Genomic DNA, 23,164 nt, shown 5'->3' with positions numbered 1-23,164 from the left:
AATGAGGACCCATTTCTTCTCCAGAAGGGTTGTCAAGCCTGGAACAGGCTGCCCAGGGCAGTGGTGGAGTCCCCATCCCTGGGAGTGTGCCACAACCATGCAGATGTGGTGCTGGGGGCCATGGCTGAGCAGGGGACTCTGCAGTGTTCACTGCCAGGCTTGACAGTCCTGAAGGTCTTTTCCAGCCTCAGTGACTCTCTCTGGCTCCACACCAGCACTGGGCACCACATCCCACTGAGCCACCGAGCTCAGCTTCCTCCAGGGTTTGAAAGCTGCCCAGCACAGGGAGCAGTGCAGGGGGCTGGGCAGCAGGGGCAGGGAGCTGGCTTACCTCACCAGGTTGGCACAGGGCCCTGGCCAGCGGCAGCTCTGGTAGACTCTCTGGATCACTGTCTCTGAGCCGTTCTGCACCTGGCAGGACACTGTCCTGGTGACTGTGTAGTGACACCAGTGCCTGCAGAGAGAGAGGACACTGTTAGCCCTGCTCACACAGCCCCGCTGAGACAGACAGTAAGGGATAGTAATCAGAGAGCTGCACCAGACCAGGCAGCCTTCTGGTAACATCCCTGACCTGGGCTCTAGGGAGGCAGCAAACTTCCCTGAGAGAAGGATCTGGCTGACATCTGGGGCCCTCTGTTCCCCTCAGGAGGGAATCACCAGTAACTATTACCTTCCTCCCAGAGAGGTGGTGCTGAGGGCTGTGGCTTAGCCCCAGCCTTGGCAGAGTCAGAGAATGGTTGACTCTGGAGATCTTTCCCAACCAAACCAAGTCATCTCTATGACCTGCTCTGCACTGACACTTGGCTCTGGCTCAGCCACCAGGGCTGCAGCTCGGCAGCAGGCTCAGGGCACAGGGATTTCATGGCAGGCAGAACAAGCTGCAGGGACACAGGAGGGGCACAGGGCAATGGCAGAAGCCTGTGTCCCACAACAATAAACCAAACCTTCTCCTCAAGCTGCCATGAGCAGCTGTGTGCACAGAGACAACAGCTAAGAGCACAAAGGGCAAACCACCCTTCACCTGGTGCTGAAACCAGAGAGCTCCATGAGGCTGAAGGCTAAGTGACCCAAGAGGAACAGCATCACATCACCCAGCACAAGGTGAGGAGAAGGGCAGCTGCTGGAGGCAGACCTGCAGCAGCCAGAGGGCATCTGGTAGCCTCTCTGCTCTGGTTAAAGCACACTGGCAGCTCTGAGCACAGCTCCTACAGAGGGACTGCAGACTAACCCTTCCTCTCCTTAGCTTTGCACAGATCCAGCTTTAAAGCCATCTTGCTCCCTGGAGGATTGTTTTCACCCAGTGTGGGAGTCTGGCACTCCATTTGTGGATCTGGAGCCAAGCAGGTGGCACTGTGCAGGCTGCCTGTGTCAAGAACTGCCAGAAAGAGGATTCTCAGCTGCCTACAAGGCTGGGCAGGGCAGGGCAGGGCTTCAGCTGGTGCTGCTGGCACAGGCACAGATCTTCTCTCCAACACAAGCCCAAAACTACTCTTGTCTCTAGGGCTGCCACGTTTGCTCTACCTGGCCCTTGGAATAAGCAGTTCAGGTACACACATTCCCTCACAAACCCAAGGGATATGGCAGGCAGGTTGATCATTTCTGCCTTGGAGAAGCCTTCCCTGACATGGAGACCTGGTGGCCAGACCCTGTTACAGCCTAGTGACAGAGCCCTGGGCAGTGCTTGGAGGTAAAAGCTGCTCCCATGCTGCAGAGCACAGGACAGAAGCCTGCACAGTGCCAGCTGCTTGCCTCCAACTCCACAAATGGAGTGCTAGAGGGATTTCCACTTTCCCAGGCTCATTTGTCCAGATGACCTGCCCAGGGACCTGTTATAAAGGGAATCAATCATTATGGGATGTGAGAAGCTTTCCTCAGGCTCTCCATCCATTGCTTTCCTTGCCTGAAGCCATCACCTGGGTTTGGCCAGGCTGAACAGAGCTGCCCTCTGCTCTGCCCTAAGGAGGCCACAGCTGCAGTGCTGGGTCCAGGTCTGGGCTCCCCAGCTCAAGAGAGACAGAGAACTGCTGGAGAGAGTCCAGGGGAGGCTGCAGAGCTGCTGAGGGGCCTGGAGCAGCTCTGGGAGCAGCAAAGGCTGAGAGCCCTGGGGCTGAGAGCCTGCAGAAGAGCAGCCCCAGAGGGGAGCTGAGCAATGCTCAGCAAGAGCTAAAGGAGCTGTGGGGGGCAAGAGGCTGGGGCCAGACTCTGCTCAGTGGTGCCCAGGGACAGCACAAGGGGCAGCAAGGGGCACAGGGTGGAGCCCAGGAGGTTGGATGTGAAGAGGAGGAGAAAGTTGTTTGTTGTGAGGGTGCTGGAGGCCTGGAGCAGGCTGCCTAGAGAGGTTGTGGAGTGTCCTTGTGTGGAGAGCTTCCAACCCCCCCTGGGCATTGTGGTGCTGGGCATTGTGCTGTGGGTGCCCTGCTGGAGCAGGGCTTGGGCTGGGTGATCCCCAGAGGCCCCTTCCAAGCATGATGCAGTCTGTGACAGCCCATGGCAAAGCAACAGATCCCTCAAATCTAGGGGCAGCCTTCCACCCTCCTCAGGAGAGCACCATGGCAGTCACAAGTGTGTCACCTCAGCACCCTGAGGGGGTGCTCTGAAACAGAGCCACCACAGTGTGGCTCAGGAGGGCAAACCCCAGCAGTCAGACCCCAGAGTCACTCAGATAACCCAACAGGAACATGGATTCCTCCAGCCTCTGTCTTGACCAACAGAAGGAGGAGTTTGTGTCCAAAGGCTCCCAGCCCAGGGATGGAAGGTCCCTTCCCCTTGCAGGACACTCTTGGCTTCCCACAGGCACTGCCATGTTCCCACCAGTGCAGCTTTTAGGTGTCTGGTGTTCACCCTGGCACAGGGAACCAGAAAGCCAGGAACATCCCTGGCCAGGAGGTGCAGCAGGATACACAGCCTGCAACTCACTGTAGACAGAACTGCACAGCCACTGTGCCAGGAAGAGCCAAGCAGACAAAACCACCCTAAGAGTCCTCTTTGCAAGCCAAAAGGCAGCAAGAGCAGGCCCCAGAAGGCAAACAGGCTGCAGACAAGGTGAGGAAAGGCCCCATCGTGGCTTGCAGAGATTATAAACGACCCTTTCTATTGCACACAGATGCAGCAAGAAAGGTTCAGGGCTTGCCCTGGCATGCAGCCAAGGGGGCAGAGAATGCACTGCTCAGAGTATTCCAAGCAAGCAAACCCAATGAGCCAGGCAGGAGCTCTTTCAGGGCTCATCACCAGCAGATTGAGCACAATGCCCCCCAGCATCCCCCGGGACTGGTTCCTCACTGCTTTGCTGAGAGGCAACTCCTGCCTGCTCTGTTTCCCCCCAGCCATTTCCAGGGAGACTCCTCCACTCACACCCTATTTAATTCTTGGAAGACTTTCATGGACAACTGAGGATCTTCAGACCATGACCTGCAAGCTACTGACTGAGAGAGTTTCAATGCAGGGCTGCAGACCAAGCCCTCAGCTCCCGATCACAGCGAACACGCTGTCCCCAGGGGCAGTGCGAGTGGATGCCAGCAGACAGTCAGTCACTGTACTGGGGAGGTTCAGGATGGATCTTTCAGGCCAACTAGAGCAACAAATTCATCAGCTTCCTTCCATTTGGAGACACTGAAAGCTGCTATTCTGAGCTCCAGCACTCCCCTCCCCCAGCAGACGCTGCGAGGGAGCTGCCTGCTCTCTGCTGACTCAAGAGCAGCAGTGACACCAGAGGGGACCAGCAAGCCCAACAGCCCAGGGCATGCAGGGAGCAGGCTGGGAGGACCTCAGAGGGCAGCTGGACTTAACACAGGGAGCTTGAGCTGCATTTTACTCCTGGGCAGGAAGGGAGCCCTGTTCTGCACCCCAGCAGTGTCCTGAACCTGCTGCTCAGCAGAAGCCTTGTTTGGATGAACAGTTCCTCCCCTGGAGACTCTGGATGTCTACAGCCTGTAATCCTACAGTGGGACAGACAAGCAACTGCTGAGGGCAGGGAAGTGTAAGGTAACAGAGTCTGGAGCGAGAATGCTGCAAGCTGCACCAGAGCCTTGCACTGACACATCAGAGCTTCACTGCTGGCCAGCAGACTGAAGCAGCCCAGAGCAAGCACTTCATGGACAGGAAGCCACTGACAGGCAGCAAGCTCCCTCCTCCCCCTCCTCACAGCTCTGCTCCCCAGGCCATCCCTCCACCCCTCCAGCCCTGGTGGATGCTTAGAAAGACTCACACCACAGCAGCCCCTAAAGCAAGGTTTGCTTCTTCCCTAGCCCAAACTGCTGCTTTTCGCCAAGCTTCTCAGCCTTCTAGGTGCCCCTGGAGGACCCGTTGTGGTCTGCAAGAGAAAAACCCACTGGCTGGTAGTAGGCTTCCTTTGGCTGGCCAAGTGATCTCCAGCTGAACAATGGCAGAGGCCAGCAGGCTGAGCTCCTCACTCGGGACTCAGCCAGCAGCTTGGTTAATCAGCGAAGCAGCCACATTCCTGCCTAATCACTTGGTGCAGGGGGCCAGGCTCAGCTCCACACACAGGCCTGACCTGCTGCTGTGCCCCTGTGAGGACAGACCTACAGCAGCAGCACCTACCACACACAGCCCCTCCTGGCAGCTGTGCACAGCCACAGCTGATGCCCCGGGCGGGCAGGACAGGCTGAGTGCCCTGCAGGCCAGAGCCCTGCAAAGCCCTGTGCTGAGAGCTCAGCAGATGGGTTTGGTGCTTCTGATGAGTGCCCTGCAGGCCAGAGCCCTGCAAAGCCCTGTGCTGAGAGCTCAGCAGATGGGTTTGGTGCTTCTGATGAGTGCCCTGCAGGCCAGAGCCCTGCAAAGCCCTGTGCTGAGAGCTCAGCAGATGGGTTTGGTGCTTCTGATGAGTGCCCTGCAGGCCAGAGCCCTGCAAAGCCCTGTGCTGAGAGCTCAGCAGATGGGTTTGGTGCTTCTGATGAGTGCCCTGCAAAGCCCTGTGCTGAGAGTTCAGCAGATGGGTTTGGTGCTTCTGATGAGTGCCCTGCAGGCCAGAGCCCTGCAAAGCCCTGTGCTGAGAGCTCAGCAGATGGGTTTGGTGCTTCTGATGAAGGCACAGATCATAGAACTGCTGAGGTTGGAGGAGACCTTCAAGTTCAAGCACTCCCCCAGAGCTCACAGTGCCAGCACTGCCATGAGCCACAGCCCTCAGCACCACATCCAGGCAGCTTTTGCACTTCTCCAGGGATGGGGACTCCAGCACCTGCCTGGGCAGCCTGGGCCAGTGCCTGAGAAACCTTTCTGGGAAGGAGTTTTTCCTAACAGCCAACCTGACCCCCACCTGGCACAGCCTGAGGCCATTGCCTCTTCTGCTGTCCCTTGCTGCATGTGAGAAGAGACTAATCCTAAACTGACCCCAGCTTCCTTTCAGGGAGCTGTGGAGAGCCATGAGGTCTCTTCTCAGCCTCCTCTTGTGACTAAACAACCCCAGACCTCTCAGCCCCTCCTCTCAAGAGCTCTTCTCCAGACCCTTCCCCAGCCTTGTGGCCCTCTGGACATGCTCCAGCCCTCAGTGTCCTTCTTGGAGTGAAGGCCCAAAACTGCAGCTGGTATTTGAGGTGCAGCCTCAGCAGTGCTGAGGGGAGGGAGACAATCCCTGCCCTAGACCTGCTGGCCACACTATTCCTGATTCAGGCCAGGATGCCATTGGCCTGCTTGGCCACCTGGGCACACACTGGCTCCTCTTCAGCCCTCACCAAATGCCACACAGCTCCAATCACCAAGACTCAGCTGGCCAGGACAGAAGCCAGCAAAGTCTTTCTGGGAGGGATGGAGAGAAGGTGGGGGGAGAGAGGGTTTGTATGCAGGGTGGTTTGAGCAGCACCTGCTGCACAGGCCTGGGCATGCCCTGAGCCTCTCCACTCCAGCACATGCTGAGCAGGCTCTCCAGGTTGGCATTTCTGCTGCTTGTGATTCGCCCCAAAGCTTTGTGCTGTCCAAACAACTGCACTGAATTATCCTCTTGTTTCCACAGGGATAAGGCTCTGTGTGTTATACTTAGCAGAGATCAACATTTAGGGCACAGCAAACAGTAGGAGTGTTTGGATAGCTAGAGAGATTTCCCCAAGTTCCCTCATAACATTTTTCACTGCAGCTATCAATTTCCCTGCAGCCCCAGAGAGGAATTTCAACCAAATCAGAAGGTTGCTGACTTTCCCTGGGGAAAGGTTGCCTTTTCTTGCTGCACAAAGCCAAGTGAGGCCTTTTCTCTGTGCAAACAGCAGAGCAGCACACTGCCTGTGCCAGCAGAGCCATCCACACCTTGGGTGCTGCAGCCCACCCCTAGCAGGGCTTAGCTGCTTCCAGACTGAGGCCAGGAGCAGGAGCTGCCCTCTACATGCCAAGGAATCCAGATCCAAAGGCTGCCAGGTTCCCTGGGTTCTCTCTTCCTGAGCCACCCAGTTCTACATAACCACATTATTGCCTTCCTATTCCCAAATACCTCTCCCTGACTCTGCCTGCCTCTCACCAGGATGAGGTTTACCAGCTGATTCAGCTGGTTGTGACCAGATGGTTCCTTACTGCTGGACCCAGCTACAAACCAAACTATCTCAGCACCTTCCTGAAAAGCTCAGGTGAAAGCCAGGCTGGCCTGAAAGTTCTGCTCCTCTTGACCACATCAGTGCTGTCTGCCAGGGACAGGACAAGAGGCAGAGCAGAACACAGGAGCTTCCATCCACACAGTACAGGAAAGGTCTACAAGAAACCTGGGGAGGGACTCTTGATGAGGGCTTGGAGCAACAGGAGGAAAGGGAATGGACTGGATCTTGAGGAAGGCAGGTTGAGACTGGAGATGAGGAAGAAATTGTTGGCAGTAAGGCTGGGGAGACTCTGGCACAGGCTGCCCAGGGAGGCTGTGGCTGCCTCCTGCCTGGAGGTGTTCAAGGCTAGGCTGGATGAGGCCTTGAGCAGCCTGGGCTGATGGGAGGTGTCCCTGCCTGTGGCAGGGGCTTGGAACTGGCTGAGTTTTGAGGTCCCTTCCAACCCAAACCATTCTGTGAAGTACTTTGAGGGTGCTAGAGGCCTGGAGCAGGCTGCCCAGAGAGAGTCTCCTTGCCTGGAGAGCTTCCAAAACCCCCTGACCACTGTGCTCCTGGGCAAGCTGCTGAGGGTGCCCTGCTCTAGAAGTGAGGTGAGATTGGATGATCCCCAGAGGTCTCTTCCAGCCCCTACCAGGCTGGGGTTCTGAGGGTCCCCCCAGGGAACTGTTTTTAGGGTCCAAGGCTGTCATTCAGCCAAGAGCTGTGAGCAGTCTGCCAGGACTGCACTGTTGGGAGCTGGTGCCTGATGCAGCTCTGGAGCCTGATGGAGCAGTGCTCAGGAATCCACGCCAGGCCACCTGGCAGGCAGGAGGGGTGAGGGCAGGGCTCACTTCAAAGCAGAGTCTGCTCTTCCAGCACAGGCTGAAGGGGTCTGCAAGTCAGAGGAGAGGGCCAGGCCCAGTAATCTCTCTGTCAGTGCTGATGTTTCATGCATGCCTTCCCCCCAGCCAGGGCTTCAGAGGCACTAGCAGAGGTCACCCCGACTGCTGAGCACAGCCTCTCATCCGCCTGGGGAGAGGAGCAGAGCTGGGAGCCAGCTGGGGCTTCTGAAGCCAGCCAGCAGCCCTCTGAAGCAGGAATAAGACAAGTTGCAGGTCTCCCACTCTGCTGTGTTGGTCAGACTGAGATTGGAAGGAGCTCCAAACTTCCTGCAGCACCACAACCCTCAGCCCTGCCACGAGAGCTGGGGAGAAGTGGCCACACAAAGAAGCTGTGGCTGGAAGGGTGAGTTGGGACAATCCATCTGAGTGCCTCCCAACAGCACAACCCCTCCCAGGGGACAGCACCCTGTGTGCTCAGGGCACTTCCAGCACTCACTTGACAATAAGCCTCAACTTTTCCCACACGAAGTGGACTATCAGAGGCTGCTGCAGGGAGTTTAGTCCTAGAGGATTCTTTCACCTTGGGAGGCAAATGCAGCTCAGGCTGCACAACAGCTTTAATCTTCAGCTAGGTCTGCAGCCAAGCCCTTTGAACTGTGCTTCCCTTGCCTTGTTGGGGGCATGGCTGACCTTCCAAACAGTGCTGCCTGGGGGGCTGAACTCACCTCAGTTCACAGGAAACTTGCCTTGTCCTCCTGCACCCACTGATGTTGCAGGGCTCATTCATGCAACAAATCCTCCCTGCACATCAGCACTGACAGGAACACAGAACAGGGCAGAGGCAGGTGAGGACTTCCAGGGGGAGCAGACAGGTAACACCAAGAATAACTGAATCATGTTCACTCCTAGAGTCACAGAATTCTTCTGGTTTGGAAAAGGCCTCTGTTTGGCTCTGAGGTCACCCAGTCCATCCTCAACCCAGCACCACCATGGCCCCAAGTGCCATGGCCACAGGGTTCTGGGACACCTCCAGGGATGGGGACTCCACCACCTCCCTGGGCAGCCTGTGCCAATCCCTGACCACTCTTGCAGCAAAGAAGTTTTCCTCATCTCCAACCTAACCCTCCCCTGGCACAGTTCCAGGCCATTTCCTCTCCTTCTATCACCTGATAGAAGGGAGCAGAGCCCAACCCCCACCTGGCTCCAGGCTCCTCTCAGGGAGCTGCAGAGAGCAAGGAGGTCTCCCTCAGCCTCCTCTCCACCCTCAGCAGTCCCAGCTGCTCAGTCCATGCATGCATCAGTTTGTGCCTGCAGGAGGGGAAAGAGGTGGGAAGGCAGAAGGATGATTCCTCTAGCCTAAAGTCCCTCTGATTTCCTCCCAGCACCCTGCTCCTCCCAGCTTGCTGATGGCCTGTTCCCACTCAGTCAGACAGCAAATGTGGTTGCCCTGAACCATAACTCCCTTCATCAGGAAAAGGAAAGCAGTCAGCCCATGACTGAGTGTTCAGAAATGAGAGGGGGGAGTTCCCTCCTTTGAAGTGCTTTGCTCTTGCAGCCATTCTCCCTGGCACTGAGCTGTTCTGCTGCTTATCACCGAGGAGAAGACAGGAGCTCCAAGTGCTCCCAGGGGGGTGAAGAGGAAGTGTGCACAAATATCCCTGGAATCTTTGCTAAATTAGACTGGCTGGATGGAATTTGGCACTCAATATCCATGCAGGGTGGAAATCACACACCAGGACAACCTGGCTGCTGCTTCTGCAGCACAAAAGCTCCTGGAGTTGGAGCCTTTCAAAAGGAGAACCTGAGGCTGAACATTTTTGCACAGCTGGGTGGCCTGCTTGTGGCTTTCTCAGACCTTCACACTGCCAGCAGAGCCAAGGTGCTGCTTTGTGCATTCCTGGAAAGCTTGACCTTGAAGGGAGGGTGAGGTCAAGGGAAAAAAACATCCTTAAGACATTGATTGAAAGCACAAAGGTGGGATTTGGATCAGCAGCTCTTGTCTGAAGCACAGCCCTGTGCTCCCAGGCAATGTTTGCCACTGGGCTCTGTGTCCTCTTCTGAGATCACAGAATGCTCTGGGTTGGAAGGGACCTCCAGAGCTCATCCAGTCCAGGCCCCTGCACTCAGCAGGGACATCCTCCACTAGATCAGGTTGCTCAGAGCCATGTTGAGCCTCACCTTGACTATCTCCAGGGCTGGAGCCTCAACCACCTCCCTGGGCAACCTGTTGCAGTGTCCCAGCAGCCTCCTGGTGCAGAACTTGTTCCTCACATCCAATCTCAATCTGCTCTGCTCCAGTTTGAAGCCATTGCCCCGGTCCTGTCCCTGCAGGCCTTTGCAAACAGTCTCTCTGCAGCCTTTTTGTAGCCCCTGCAGGTATTGGAAGGCTGCTGTAAGGTGTCCTTGGAGCCTTCTCTTCTCCAGGCTGAACACCTCCAGCTCCCTCAGCCTGTCCTTGCAGTAGAGGGGCTCCAACCCCCTGATCATTTCCATGGTGCTCCCCCAGGTCCATTCCTTCCTGTTGGGGGAAGATGTGACCTGGAGCTCCTGAAGCTGAGGACAGTGGCCCTGCTCTTCAGCACAGACTCTCTTGTAGCAGAGTCAGCACTTCTAAGCTGGCACCCACATCAACTCATTCAGAATTAAACTCTCACTTTGCATTAGCAGCAGGAGGAGCTTGAAGTGGAAAAGCAGGAGAGTGATAGACACCTGCTAGTCCTCAAACATTGGTGGAGAGAGAAGCATGAAGAAAATCAGCACAAGGGGTCAGCAACCCTCCAACAGTATCTTCTGCTTTCCTAGAGCTCCTGTTGTGGCCCCACAGTCTCCTCTACCACCCATGAAGTCAGTCCCCAGAGCTGTCTTTAACTCCTCTTGGCTGGAAAGGTGTCAGGGAAAAGGGACCTGGGGGTACCAATGGACAAGCAGCTGAAGATGAGTCAGGGGGTGCCCAGGTGGCCAAGAAAGCCACCAGCAGCCTGGCCTGGATCAGCAATGGTGTGGCCAGCAGGAGCAGGACAGGGGTTGCCCCTCTGTGCTGGGCACTGCTGAGGCTGTACCTGAAATCCTGGGTTCAGTTTTGAGGCCCTCACTCCAAGGACATTGAGAGGCTGGAGCAGGTCCATGGCCACAGCTTGCTTGAACAGCTCCAGGCATGGGGACTCCACCACCTCCCTGAGCAGCCTCTGCCAGTCCCTGACCACTCTTGCAGCAAAGAGATTTTTCCTCATCCCCAATGAGAGGACAAGAGGAAAGGGCTTCCAGTTGCCCCAGGGGAGGTTTAGGTTGGACATTAGAAGAAACTTCTTCCCTGAAGGGGTTCTCAAACACTGGAAAAGGCTTCTCAGGGAGGTGACTGAATGCCCATCCCTGCGGGGTTTCAAGGAGGCAGAGATGTGAGGCTAAGGACCATGGTTTAGCACCAGACCTCAGGGAGTTAGAGAATCATTTGAGTCAAATGATCTTAAAGGTCTTTTCTGAACCACTCCATGGGTGTAGACAAATGCACCTGGTCAGACTGCTTTGAGGGCAGCAACTCCTCCTTTCCCTTTTGGGTCTGTCTGCTCAGCCATGGGCATCACTGAGCCCAGGTGCCCAGCAGCCAGTGTTTGCATCAGGGACAGCTCCCACATGCCTGTAGCCAACAGCGAAGAACTTCTCTCCAGTCACTGCCCCACTGCTGTGCCAGGTGGTTCTGAGAGCAGGCTGTGCTGTGTGCAGCAGCAGAGCAGGTTGGCTTCCACTTGCCCAGCTCAGAGGCAGGGACACCTCACACCACAGCAGGTTGCTCACAGCCACCTCCAGCCTGGCTGCAAACACCTCCAGGCATGAGGCTTCCACCACCTCCCTGGGCAACCTGTGCCAGGCTCTCATCACCCTCCTGGGGAACAACTTCTTCCTGACATCCAATCTTAATCTCCCCACTTCTAGTTTTGCTCCACCCTCCCCAGTCCTATCACTAATAGACCTTCTGTGTCTGTTCTTCTCTTGACTGTGTATCAGATCAGTTAAATACAGACTGCACACTGAACCTCCAGGAGGATCCACACAAGGCCACAGATAACAAAAACAAAGCCTTGCAAGAGCTCTCTGCCTGAGCATCCAAAGTGTTAAGCAGTCTGGGAAACAAGCCCCAGAGCCTGTGTGTTAATTTGCTGCTGGAATTGAAAGCTTTTTTATTCCACTGCTGCCCTGGCTGGCAGAAGGCTGCTCCTGGGTGTAGCTGCAATAAAGAAGCCTTTGGAAAGCCATCCTATTGTTCCAGTCACACCCCTGGGAGTTCCATGGGTAGGGAAGCAGCAACATCAAAAATGAGATCTGTTGTGTGATCAGAGAGCTGAGCTTGCCCTTTGCAACAGGCAGTTTTGATTCAAGTGTGTGCTGGGAGAGAGATCAGAGGCAGGGAGCTAAGGCAGGAGGATGTCTCAATAGCTTTAAGGTTAATAAATTCCTGCTTGCACAGCCTAAACCTCTCAAAAGTCTTCCCAGTGTGGCAGGCTGGCAGTGCCCTTACAGACAAACCCCCAGGGGTGGTTAGGGGATCACAGCTTTCCTCTCCCTGCCTCCTTCTCAAGCCAGTCATTCCCAGCACCCCCCCAGGGCAGGGATGAACTGAGCCAAGTCACCTCCCAGCTGCCAGTCCCCAGCCCTCCTGAAGCGCTTCCTCTGCACCCAGGGGAAGCCACCGTCAAAGCTCAGGGAGAATGTAACACAGCTTGGATGTGGTAGTTCCAGGCACACAGTGATCTGCCAGCCAGGAAAACTCCTTCTCACCTCTCTCCAGACTCCCACCCTGCCAGCTGCACCCATCCAGTGCCATCAAAAGGAGCTACAGACAGTCTGCTGCAGATCATCCCCTCTGCAGCCAGCAGGCCCTGAGCCCTGCTAGTGAATGGCTGCTCCTGCCTCAGCAAGCCCTCACATCACCCTGGCTAAAGCAGGGCACCCACAGCAACTTGCTTGGAAAAGACTCCACAGCCTCTCTGGGCAGCCTGCTCCAGGCCTCCAGCACCCTCACAACAAACAACTTGCTCCTCCTCTTCACATCCAACCTCCTGGCTTCCACTCTGTGCCCCTTGCTGCCCCTTGTGCTGTCCCTGGGCACCACTCAGCAGAGCCTGGCCCCAGCCTCTTGTCCCCCACAGCTCCTTTAGCTCTTGCTGAGCATTGCTCAGCTGCCCTCTGGGGCTGCTCTTCTGCAGGCACTCAGCCCCAGGGCTCCCAGCCTTTGCTGCTCCCAGAGCTGCTCCAGGCCCCTCAGCAGCTTTGCAGCCTCCCCTGGACTCTCTCCAGCAGTTCTCTCTCTTGAGCTGGGGAGAACCCAGACCAGGGCCCAGCACTCCAGCTGTGGTCTCTCTAAGGTCAGAGTGGAGGGAGAGGAGACACAGAACCCTCCACACTCCACCTTCCACCTACAGAGTGTACAAAGCCATCTAGCCATGCAGTGCTCTACCTGCCTGCTTCCAGTTTAAAAGACTGCTGTGTTTTTAACACACCTCCCTGAGCTGTCACTGGCTCTGGAAGCAGCCTCCATGCCCCACTGCTGGCCAAGAACAATGCTTTGCTTCCTCCTTTCGAATCTTGCTGCAGTTCAGTTTGCTCATTAGGAAAAGAGAAATATCAATAATGAAATGGGGGGGGAAAGAGAGAATTGTGAAGCACAATGAAGAAAAAAATCTCCTCTGCTGAGAGCAGAAACACCAACACCTCCCTCCCTCTCTGACTAAACCATTCTTGAGCCATCCAAGGGAGCACCGCAGGGCCTCGGTGCTTGGGAAGCCTCTGCCTGGAAGGGAGATGCTCATGAGGGAGGAGAGCTCCACTTTGGGATCCAGGTGGGAAATGGTTTTGATTTGGCCAAGTAACAGCAGCTGAAAAGGAGAGAGGGGAGCAAAAAAGCAGCCCCTCCAGAGCTGTGGAGGCAGAGCAGATTCCTCAGGAATGATAACACTGCCCTGAAACATTCCCCAGCACTCCTGGGAAAGCTGAGCAGGAGAGAGCAGCCCCAGGCAGGAGAGGGGCGACAGCAGGAGGGCCAGCGGCAGATCCGGGCCCAGGCAAACTCCTGCCCTGTGCTGGGGGCAAGCTGAAGGCTGGCAGACTCCGGGGGGGTTGCAGGGAGCTGGGGGAGAGGAGGGGGAAGGGGGTTGCAGGGAGCCAGGGCGGGGGGGAATGGGGGTTGCAGGGAGCTGGGGAGTTGCTGAGCTTTACAGCTGGTTGCTAATGCAAGAGAGCAGAAGGAGCCAGCACCAGCTCCACAGCAGCATCCTGACCACAGCTTTGGTAACTCTGCAGCACAGAAGGATCCAAGCTCCTGCAGCAAAGGCTTGGCAGGCCCCCCAACAGCTCTGCTGGGATCACTGGGGACAGGACCCCCAGTCTGCCTGCACAGCAGCAGTGGCTGACACTAGCTACATCCACACTCCACTGCAGACACCTGCCAGTGCTTGTGGCAAGCTGCAGGCAAAGCCACAATGCCAGGGGACTTGTTCCCTTCCTCTTCTACTTAGAGATTTCCTCAAAAGCAGAACAGCAGCTGGAGAGAGCTGCCCCTGCCCCTCTGCTCTGAGCTCACCTGCAGGGCTGTGTCCACCTCTGGAGTCCTCAACACAAGAAGGACCTGGAGCTGCTGGAGCAGATCCAGAGGAGGCCACAAAGATGATCTGAGCCTGGAGAACTTCTGCTATGGGGACAGAGAGCTGAGGCTGTTCAGCCTGGAGAAGAGAAGGCTCCAGGGAGACCTCAGAGCAGCACTTCAGTATCTGAAGGAGACCTACAGGATGTTTGGAGAGGGACTGTGGGGATAGGGCAAGGGTTAAAACTGGAGCAGGGCAGAGTTAGGTTGGACATCAGGAGGAAGCTCTGCACAGTGAGGCTGGGGAGACACTGGAGCAGGCTGCCCAGGGAGATGGTGGAGGTCCCAGGCCTGGAGGTGTTCAAGGTCAAACTTGATGTGGCCTTGATCAACCTGCTCCAGCTGGAGACATCCCTGCTGCAAGAGTCCCTTCCAACCCAGAGCATCCAAACAGCCACCCCAAGGAGAGAGCAGCACTGCCCTGACCCATCCCTGTGGAAGCACGCAGGGATGTCACCCAGCAGCCAGCTCACTGAACCCATCAGTGCTGGGTGTCAGGGCAGTGGCTGGGACAGACTCTCCTCACCTGCATCCTGCTGCAGAAAAAACCCAGAGTGAGCTTCAGCTGGTTGGACTCAGAGCATGGAGCAGAGTGTGACACAACAAGCACTGAACTGCTCCTTCCTTCCCCAGCAGGGCCCTGGGCAAAGACAGGCACTCACTCAGCTCTCACTGGCAACAGCCACATGGGGAGAGGGCAATCCCAGTCACAGAGTCACACTATGGGTTGGGTTGGAAGGGACACAAAGCTCAGCCAACTCCAAGCCCCTGATATGGGCAGGGACACCTCCCACCAGCACAGGCTGCTCAAGGCCTCATCCAGCCTGGCCCTGAACACCTCCAGGCAGGAGGCAGCCACAGCCTCCCTGGGCAACCTGTGCCAGAGTCTCCCCAGCCTCATAGTAAAGAGCTTCTTCCTAAGCCCCAGACTAAATCTACCCTGCTCTAGTTTCAAACCTTTGCTCCTTGTCTTATCACCACAGCCCCTGAGGTCCCTGACCCAGGTGCAGCCAGCAGGAGCTGACTTCCCAGGCTCAGGGAACTCAGCAACTCCTCCAGCTGGCAGCTGGCAGCTCAAAGCTTACTTTCAGCAAAATTCTGCAGTCATCTGCTTTGAAAGCCTCCTGTCTCAGATGCCAACCATCACTGGGCAGGGCCTGGCAGACTTCATTAGAGCTTGACTTTCAAAAGACATTCCCCAAGGAAATGATTATGTTGCTGGGGTCCTTGCAATAAATTTCCACCAGGTTTGGTTGCAGAGGTCTTGAAAGGGCTTTAGCAGACTTTAAATTACCCTGTCAGGACCCAGAGTGTTTCCCTGGTGCTTGGCAAGGTGGGATCCTCCTCTTCCTGCTTACAACAGAGGCTCCTTCAGAGCTGCTCCACAGCCTACAGGTGAAGAACTCCTGCACCCTTGTCCCCCACATGTTTGTTTCCTTTGTGAGGTGCATTGGTGACTTCCAGCAGCAGTGGCCCAGGAGCCAGCAGGAGTCTGAACCGCTGGGCCCTGGCCTGTTCTGCCTTTCCTGCTTCTCAGCAAACTAGCCAGAGCTGACCTTGAGATAAGCAAAACTAATTCCTGCATGTGCTTTTTGAAGCCTAATAACATCTCCTTTCCTTAATAACTGCCTTCCTTTCTCTCTCTAACCCCCTTCCTGGGAAAAAAGGGAGGTGGGGAGGGGGAGAGAGGGGGTTACAGGGAGGGAAACCCTCCTCCAGGAGGGAATCTTCTTGTGTTATTTTTCTTTGCTATTTCTGTATATAGTTTGTAAATACTGTATAAATTGTGTTATATATATAACCTGCATTCCATATATGCTTGTCAATATAGCTTGCTTCTCTGAGTGTAGCTGTGGTTTCTTACTCTGCGGGGCAGGGAGAGCTAGGCCCTCTCTCAATTCACCACACCAGGTTATCAAAGCCAAGAGCTGGCAGCTCCCAGGCAGCTCCCTGCTGTGCTCCAACCACTGCATGGCAACAGAGCTCACAGCAGCCCAGCCCAGAGCTGCTCTGCCCCCAGGCTGGCACAGACTGGTAGTGCCAGCTGCTGCAGGCATGTCTGCACTGACGCCAGCAGGCAGAGCTGCTCCTGCAGGTAGGTTGCACACCCAGCACCCTTCCAGCCTTGCCTGGCAGCTGGGGACAGCAAAGCACCGCAGCCTGTGCCATCATCCAGCCTGCCCTGCTCAGCACCTCCTGCTCCCACCCCCAGCTAGTGCTCCAAAATAACTCTTCCTCTGCAAAGACACCAGAGTCCTGGCAGAGTGGGGTTGGAAGGGACCTCTGGCACTCACCCAGCCCAGCCCCTGCTCCAGCAGGGCACCCACGGCACAATGCCCAGCACCACAATGCCTGGGGGGGGGGGAGTTGGAAGCTCTCCACACAAGGACACTCCACAACCTCTCTGGGCAGCCTGCTCCAGGCCTCCAGCACCCTCACAACAAACAACTTGCTCCTCCTCTTCACATCCAACCTCCTGGCTTCCACTCTGTGCCCCTTGCTGCCCCTTGTGCTGTCCCTGGGCACCACTCAGCAGAGTCTGGCCCCAGCCTCTTGCCCCCACAGCTCCTTTAGCTCTTGCTGAGCATTGCTCAGCTCCCCTCTGGGGCTGCTCTTCTGCAGGCTCTCAGCCCCAGGGCTCTCAGCCTTTGCTGCTCCAGGCCACTCAGCAGCTTTGCAGCCTCCCCTGGACTCTCTGCAGCAGTTCTCTGTCTCTCTTGAGCTGGGGAGAACCCAGACCTGGACCCAGCACTGCAGATGTGGCCTAAGGCAGAGTAGAGAGGCAGGAGAACCTCCCTTGCCCTGCTGGCCACACTCTTCTTCACACATCCCAGGACACCATTTGCTCTCTTGGCCAAGAGGGCACATTGCTGGCTCATGGGGAACTTGTCCACCAGCACCCCCAGGTGTGTGGAGCTGCTTCCCAGCAGGTCCCCCCTCACCTGTACTGGTGCAGAAGGATGTTCCTAAGCTGCTCTCCTGCAGGGATTTCTCCTCCCCAGGCAAAGCCTAGCTCCCAAAAACTAGTTTCAGTCATCCATTCTTGGAGAGCTGCAGCACACAGGGAGCAGAATGACCTCCATTCTGTAAGAGGGGAAGTTCACAGGAGTGCCAAATGTTATCATTCATGGATTTATTACCTAACCACACCCTCATGTAATGCCCCCAGAGCCTTTCCTTCCATGAAGTATCAGCATTCCCACTTGATCTCGAGGAAAGGAAAGAGGGAGAGAGAGGAGCTACAAGGCTCGGCCCCCAGCCCTGCTGCTCCTCTACAGAATTGCACTGCAGAGAATGCTTTCACTTGGGAAAGAGGGTGAGGGGAAGGAACAGAACTCTTATGGCTCAGCCAGCTGATAATTAAAAGCAGCTAAATCCAGATGAGTTTAAGCTGCAGATGAGAATCTGAGCTCCTGAGCCGCCGAGCTGCTCCGCCGGCAGCAGCCAGGGTCACTCGCCCAGCTGGCCACTATTGTTCTGCCCAGGGAAGCCCTGGCAGGAATGCAGGTTTAACAAAACACAGAGATTAGGCAGAGCAAAGAATGCAGCTCCCCCCTCGCTGGTTAGGTTAGGAGTTTGCCACGCTGAAATCCTGCAGCTTAAGCACATCAGATTCTCTGGCTTGTGCTGCCGGTGCCAGACACAAGCTGACAGCTCAGCTCTCCGGGGGGCTGCCACCTCAGCTCTCCGGGGGGCTGCCACCTCAGCTTTGAGTCCCTCAAAAGCACAAATCAAATCAAATAAATAAACATGTTAAAAGCCCCCCTTCTCCCCCCCCCCCCCCCCCCCCGAGTGGACTGACCACTGGTTACAGCAGGGTTTGCTTGGGCACAGAGGGTACCAAGTGAGAAAAGCTCTCTACCTCCCATGGGCCAGGAACTGCTCAGGGCAATCCAAACCAAGGCAGAGGCTCAAGGGAACACATTTTGAGAGCCTTGCACCACAGGAGCTCACCTTTGAGTGTCTCAGAGCAGCCAAGTCTGCCAGGAGGAAAGCTACCAACCAGTGCCCAGATACAGCATCACAACAGCAACCAGACTGCTCCCACAGAGGGGTAGGGGTTGGAAGGGACCTCTGGAGAGCATCCAGTCCAACCCCCTGCCAAAGCAGGGGTACCTAGAGAAGGTCTCAGAGGAACAAGTCCAGGCAGGTTTGCAGTGTCTCCAGAGATGGAGACTCCACAACCTCTCTGGGCAGCCTGCTCCAGGGCTCTGTCACCCTTAAAGCAACTCCTGCCCAGATGGAGTTCAGATGGAGCTCCTGTTCAGATGGAACTTCTGATGAGGATGTTTGTGCCCTTGCCCTGTCATTAGGCACCCCTGAACAAGGCCTGGCTCCATCCTGCAGACACCCATCCTTGAAGGACTGATCAGCACTGATGAGACCCCCCTCAAGCTGCTCTTTGTCAGACCAGAAGTCCCAATCCCCTCAGCCTTCCCTCACCAGAGATGTTCCAGGCCCTCAAGAATTCCTGAGAACTGAGGATCTGTTCCTCTTAAGATCTCCTAAGAATTCAGAAGCAGGACCTGGAGTTCAATTCACCATGCACACAAGAAGGTGACAGGAACAGATCAGAGAGATGCTCCCACAGAGCTCCCCAGGGACCTTGCAGGAAGAGCTCTTCCATGCACAAAGCAACTCTGGCCCTTCACTCAACACAGCATATTAAGTGGACAGATAGTTGAGACTCAAAAGTAGATCTGCAAAGGACAGAGTCCTTGGAGAGCTGTGTGTAAGAAGGTTAATAAGCAGCTTGGTTACAGCTCAGAGTGAAGGGTTGATGTTCAGAGACCCCAAGGATTCCTAAGCTCCCCTGCAGGGCTATGGTAGTTTGCATTCTGTGAAGTGCAGCTCAGAGGTTGGAAGCATCTAAGCTCCTGCTGCCCTGGCAGGGTCTCACTTCTCTCTTCTCTTTCTCCCTTCACCAAAACCTAAAATGGGCCAGTGCCCCTGGAACAGGCACAGCTGAGACACAGAGCTGCTGACAGCCACAGCCAGGCGTTGGCTTCCAGGAGAGCCTTTGCACATCCCAGCACAGCAACAGAAAACCTCCTGCTGGTGGCACTTCCACTGCCACCTGAAAATGCAGACAGCCCCAAGTCTGCTCGAGAGACAGTGATGAGAGCAGTGAGCAGGGTGGCAGCAGCCAGGCCAGCTCTGGGAAAGCAGGAGGAGGCAAGAGGAAAGATGGGAAACCAGGCAATGAGGCAGGAGGAAAAGAGGTGAGAGGCAGGGGTGTTCAGCCTGGAGAAGAGAAGCCTTGTCCCCAGCAGAAGCAGCACTTCCAACAGCTGAGAGCTCCCAGCACCACACTCCTGAATGGCTAAACAAGCCCCAGGGGGGTGGGAGCCAGGTGCTGATTGACTCCAGGCACATGAAGTGAAATCTTTGTGCAAGGCCTGCAGGGATCGACTCCATCTCCCAAGGTCATCATGAGAGGGCCAAAGGAGGGTTCAGCTCCTTTAGCACCTCAGCTGCTGCCTTTTCTTGGCACCAAGCAGCTCTAAGATCCAACACACACAGGGGAAGCAACATCCTGCTCCAGTTTGCACACACAAAAGCAGTGAGTGCAGTACTCAGGTCCTGCAATCACATTTGCTGCATCCCTTCCTCACTTCTGCAGGGTCTACCCCAAAAACTCTCCTCTCATGCAACAGGCATCATCCTGCACTGCCTGGAGGTGCTCAAGAACTGTGTGGCCACGGCACCTGGGGCAGGGGTTAGTGGCCATGGTGGTGGTGGCTTGCTGGTTGGACTGGATGATGTCAGAGACCTTTTCCAACCTATGATTCCATGATTCTCTTCCCACCACACACCCTCGGTGTTTTCATTCCACTGAGAAGAGGAAAGCAGGAACCAAGAGGGGGCCAGGGGAAGAGGAACACCACCCAGAAGAAACAGGAGCAGATCTCTTCACAGGCTTGCTAGGTCTTGGTTACAGAACCACGTCCCAGGGGCTGCTTTCCTGCCTCATGACTTCCTTGCACTGCATTTCTGAGATGCTCTCAGCAGACAAGTGCCTATCACCCAGCACAACTCCTGGGCACTTCCACCCCATTCCTAGGGGCAGAACAGGTTGAGACTGATTAAAAAGACATCTGCCCACTCAATGTGGTGGCAGGGCTGGGCATGAGCAGATGCATGTCTGGGCAGTTGTACCAAGTTTTGGCAGATGGTGGTTGCTCAGCACAAAGGTGGCTGGGGGTGGCCTCCATCTGGGCTGGTGGGAGGTGTCCCTGCCCGTGGCACTGGGGTTGGAACTGGATGATCTGTAAGGTCCCTTCCAACCCAACCCATTCTATGAGCCCTACTCAGCTCTCACAGGACAGGCAGGAGTCACATAGATCACAGTAGTAAAAGAAGCTCACAGATACCTTCTCAGCTTTGAAGAGGTTTGAAAACCAACTGCTATGACCCAAGTGGCAGATTCTAGAGTCTCTGTTCCAGCCAAACCACACAGATGTGGAAGAGGAGACTGATCTCTCATAAGCATGAGACATGAAGCTGCCTTCAGGTTCTGTCTCAGCAGCATCCACCATGTGTGCCACCAGGAGATAAGTCACTTCTGAACAGACAGAGAGTTGCTTCCTCTGCCTGAGCTGTGATTCCTCTGCTTTGGAAGCTGACCAGGAGTCTCAGGCCTGGAGCAGCCTCCTTTCTGAGCTCCTCTCCAAACAAACCAGCTGCTTGCAGACAGCCAGGGCTAAACCTTACACCCAAACACCCTCTTACACATCTGCTCCTTGCCAAGAGGAGGAAAACAGCAAACCTGGCTAACCCCAATGCCTAAACCATGGAATAAATTGGAGGCCAACAAATAATTGTCTTTCCCTAGAAGAAAAGAGAGCTGGGGAGGAGCTTTTTGCAAGGGCCTGCAGTGATAGGCCAAGGGGCAGTGGTTTGAAACTGGAGCAGGGGAGATTTAGGTTGGACATTCATAGAATGGGTTTGGGTTGGAAGGGACCACAAAGCTCAGCCAGCTCCAGCCCCTGCCATGGGCAGGGACACCTCCCACCAGCACAGGCTGCTCAAGGCCTCATCCAGCCTGGCCCTGAACACCTCCAGGCAGGAGGCAGCCACAGCCTCCCTGGGCAACCTGTGCCAGAGTCTCCCCAACTTGTCAAGAATTTCTTCCTCACCTCCAGGCTCAATCTCCCCTCTTCCAGCTTCAATCCACTCTCCCTCATCCTGTCTCTACAAGCCCTTGTAAAAAGTCCCTCTCCAGCTTTCATGTAGGTCCCCTTCAGGTGCTGGAAGGCTCTGATCATCCTCATGGGCTCCTCTGGAGCCACTCCAGAGGAAGTTCTGCACAATGAGGGTGGTGAAATACTGCAACAGGTTGCCCAGAGAGGTGGTGGAAGCTGCTGGAACCCTAACCCATCCCTGGAGACGTTCAGGGTCAGACTTGGTGTGGCTCTGAGCAATTTGATCTAGTTGGAGGTGTCCCTGCTCAGTGCAGGGGGGGTGGACAAGATGCCCTTTGAGGGTCCCTTCCAACCCTATGCAATCTGTGTGAAAACCACCAAGGAACAACCTCACAGCTCCCACCCTGGTTCCTGCCTGCAGTAGCATTAAGGACTCTAACTGGGCCCCATGCTGTGCTGTGCACAAACAGCCCAGGCAGGAGACCCTCAGCAGGGTGTCTGTGATGCCTTGGCTGGCACAGGCTGGCTTTGTGCTTTGGCCTCCACACAAATGTTCTGCCTGGGGGGAATTTGAGCACTGTCTGCACCACGCTAATTAAAATGGAGCTGAGAGCTTGGAGCCCATTGCAGAAATGAGGGTGGGTGCAGCTTAGCCTCACCCTCCAGGACAGCCAGGCCATGCTTCACCAAACAAGAATGCTTCCAGACATGCTAGAGGTCTAATGCAAGAAAGAAAAGAGCATGAGGAGCTGCTCCATTATCCTGGTCCACCAGGCCTCTGTGCTTACAGGCTGTGCTCTCTCAGCCTTTCTTCTTTCCCCCTCCTGTCATAGAATCAGAGTTGTCAGGGTTGGAAGGGACCTCAAGGCTCAGCCAGTTCCAAGCCCCCTGCCATGGGCAGGGACACCTCACACCACAGCAGGTTGCTCACAGCCACCTCCAGCCTGGCTGCAAACACCTCCAGGCAGGAGGCTTCCACCACCTCCCTGGGCAACCTGTGCCAGGCTCTCACCACCCTCATGGGGAACAACTTCTTCCTAACATCCAATCTTAATCTCCCTCTTTCTAGTTTTATTCCATACCCCCCCAGTCCTATCCCTCCCTGACACCCTCAAAAGTCCCTCCCCAGCTTTCTTGAAGCCCCCTGCAGATCCTGGAAGGCCACAATTAAGTCTCCTGGGAGCCTTCTCCTCTCCAGCCTGCACAACCCCAACTCCCTCAGTCTGTCCTCACAGCAGAGCAGCTCCAGCCCTCTGCTCCTCCTCATGGCCCTTCTCTGGACACCTTCCAGCACCTCCAGATCCTTCCTGCAACAAAGGCTCCAGAACTGGACACAGGTGGGGTCTCACCAGAGACCCTTTATCAAGACACAGCCCAATAAAACAGAGAGGAGAGCAAATATTCCATGGCCCAAGTGTCACAAAGCTTCCCTTTGCCATGACGTTTCCCTATGGTTTTAGTGCACTGCCAAGCCCAGCTCTGAGCAAGTGACCCAATAAGGGCTATTGAAAGGATCACATCTGTTAATTTATCCAAGGGGAGCACAAGTTCACTGCTACCCATTGCTTTGCCTCTCTGCTCCCTTTTTCTTCTCAGAGCTGGTAAAGGAGACCTCCATGAGAGGAAATGATTCACACAAGCAGCTGGAAAGGCAAGGCCCTGGGAGATTTCCTAAATGAAGACAAATTTATTGCAGCAGCTTGCAGTCAGCTCTGGCATCTCAAAGCCTTTCCAGTTCTGCTAGGTCCTCACACAGCCACCAGCTTCACTGCTCATTGCCTTGAGAAGCTCCAGCACTGCTCCCCACCATCAGATGGGGATCATATGGCTGCAGAGCCCAGAAAGCAAACAGCAGAGAGTTCCAGGGATTCAGGCCTCCTGGGTTAGGGCACCTGAAAGGGGAACTAGTGCAGAGGGCTCAGCATGACACAGATCCCAGTTGGTTTGCTTGACATCCTCACACAGCCCATTGCCAACCAGAGACCTCAGGCAATGAGCAGAATATTAGGGGATGGAGGGAATGACTCAGAA

At 55.6% G+C, this 23,164-nt stretch overlaps 1 protein-coding gene across 1 annotated transcript in view; it reads right to left on the bottom strand.

Moving 5' to 3' along the window:
- The window catches only part of COL26A1 (collagen type XXVI alpha 1 chain), a 203,155-nt gene that overhangs the window by 173,896 nt on the left and 6,095 nt on the right, over window positions 1–23,164 (bottom strand). Inside the window, exon 2 of the mRNA XM_054167110.1 lies at window positions 332–454. Coding sequence (XP_054023085.1) covers window positions 332–454 — 123 coding nt within the window. The remainder of the gene's footprint in view (window positions 1–331; window positions 455–23,164) is intronic.

This window comes from Dryobates pubescens, chromosome 13 (assembly GCF_014839835.1).
Source record: "Dryobates pubescens isolate bDryPub1 chromosome 13, bDryPub1.pri, whole genome shotgun sequence".
NCBI classification, from domain to species: Eukaryota; Metazoa; Chordata; class Aves; order Piciformes; family Picidae; genus Dryobates; species Dryobates pubescens.
This window is presented reverse-complemented; position numbering and strand designations above follow the sequence as displayed.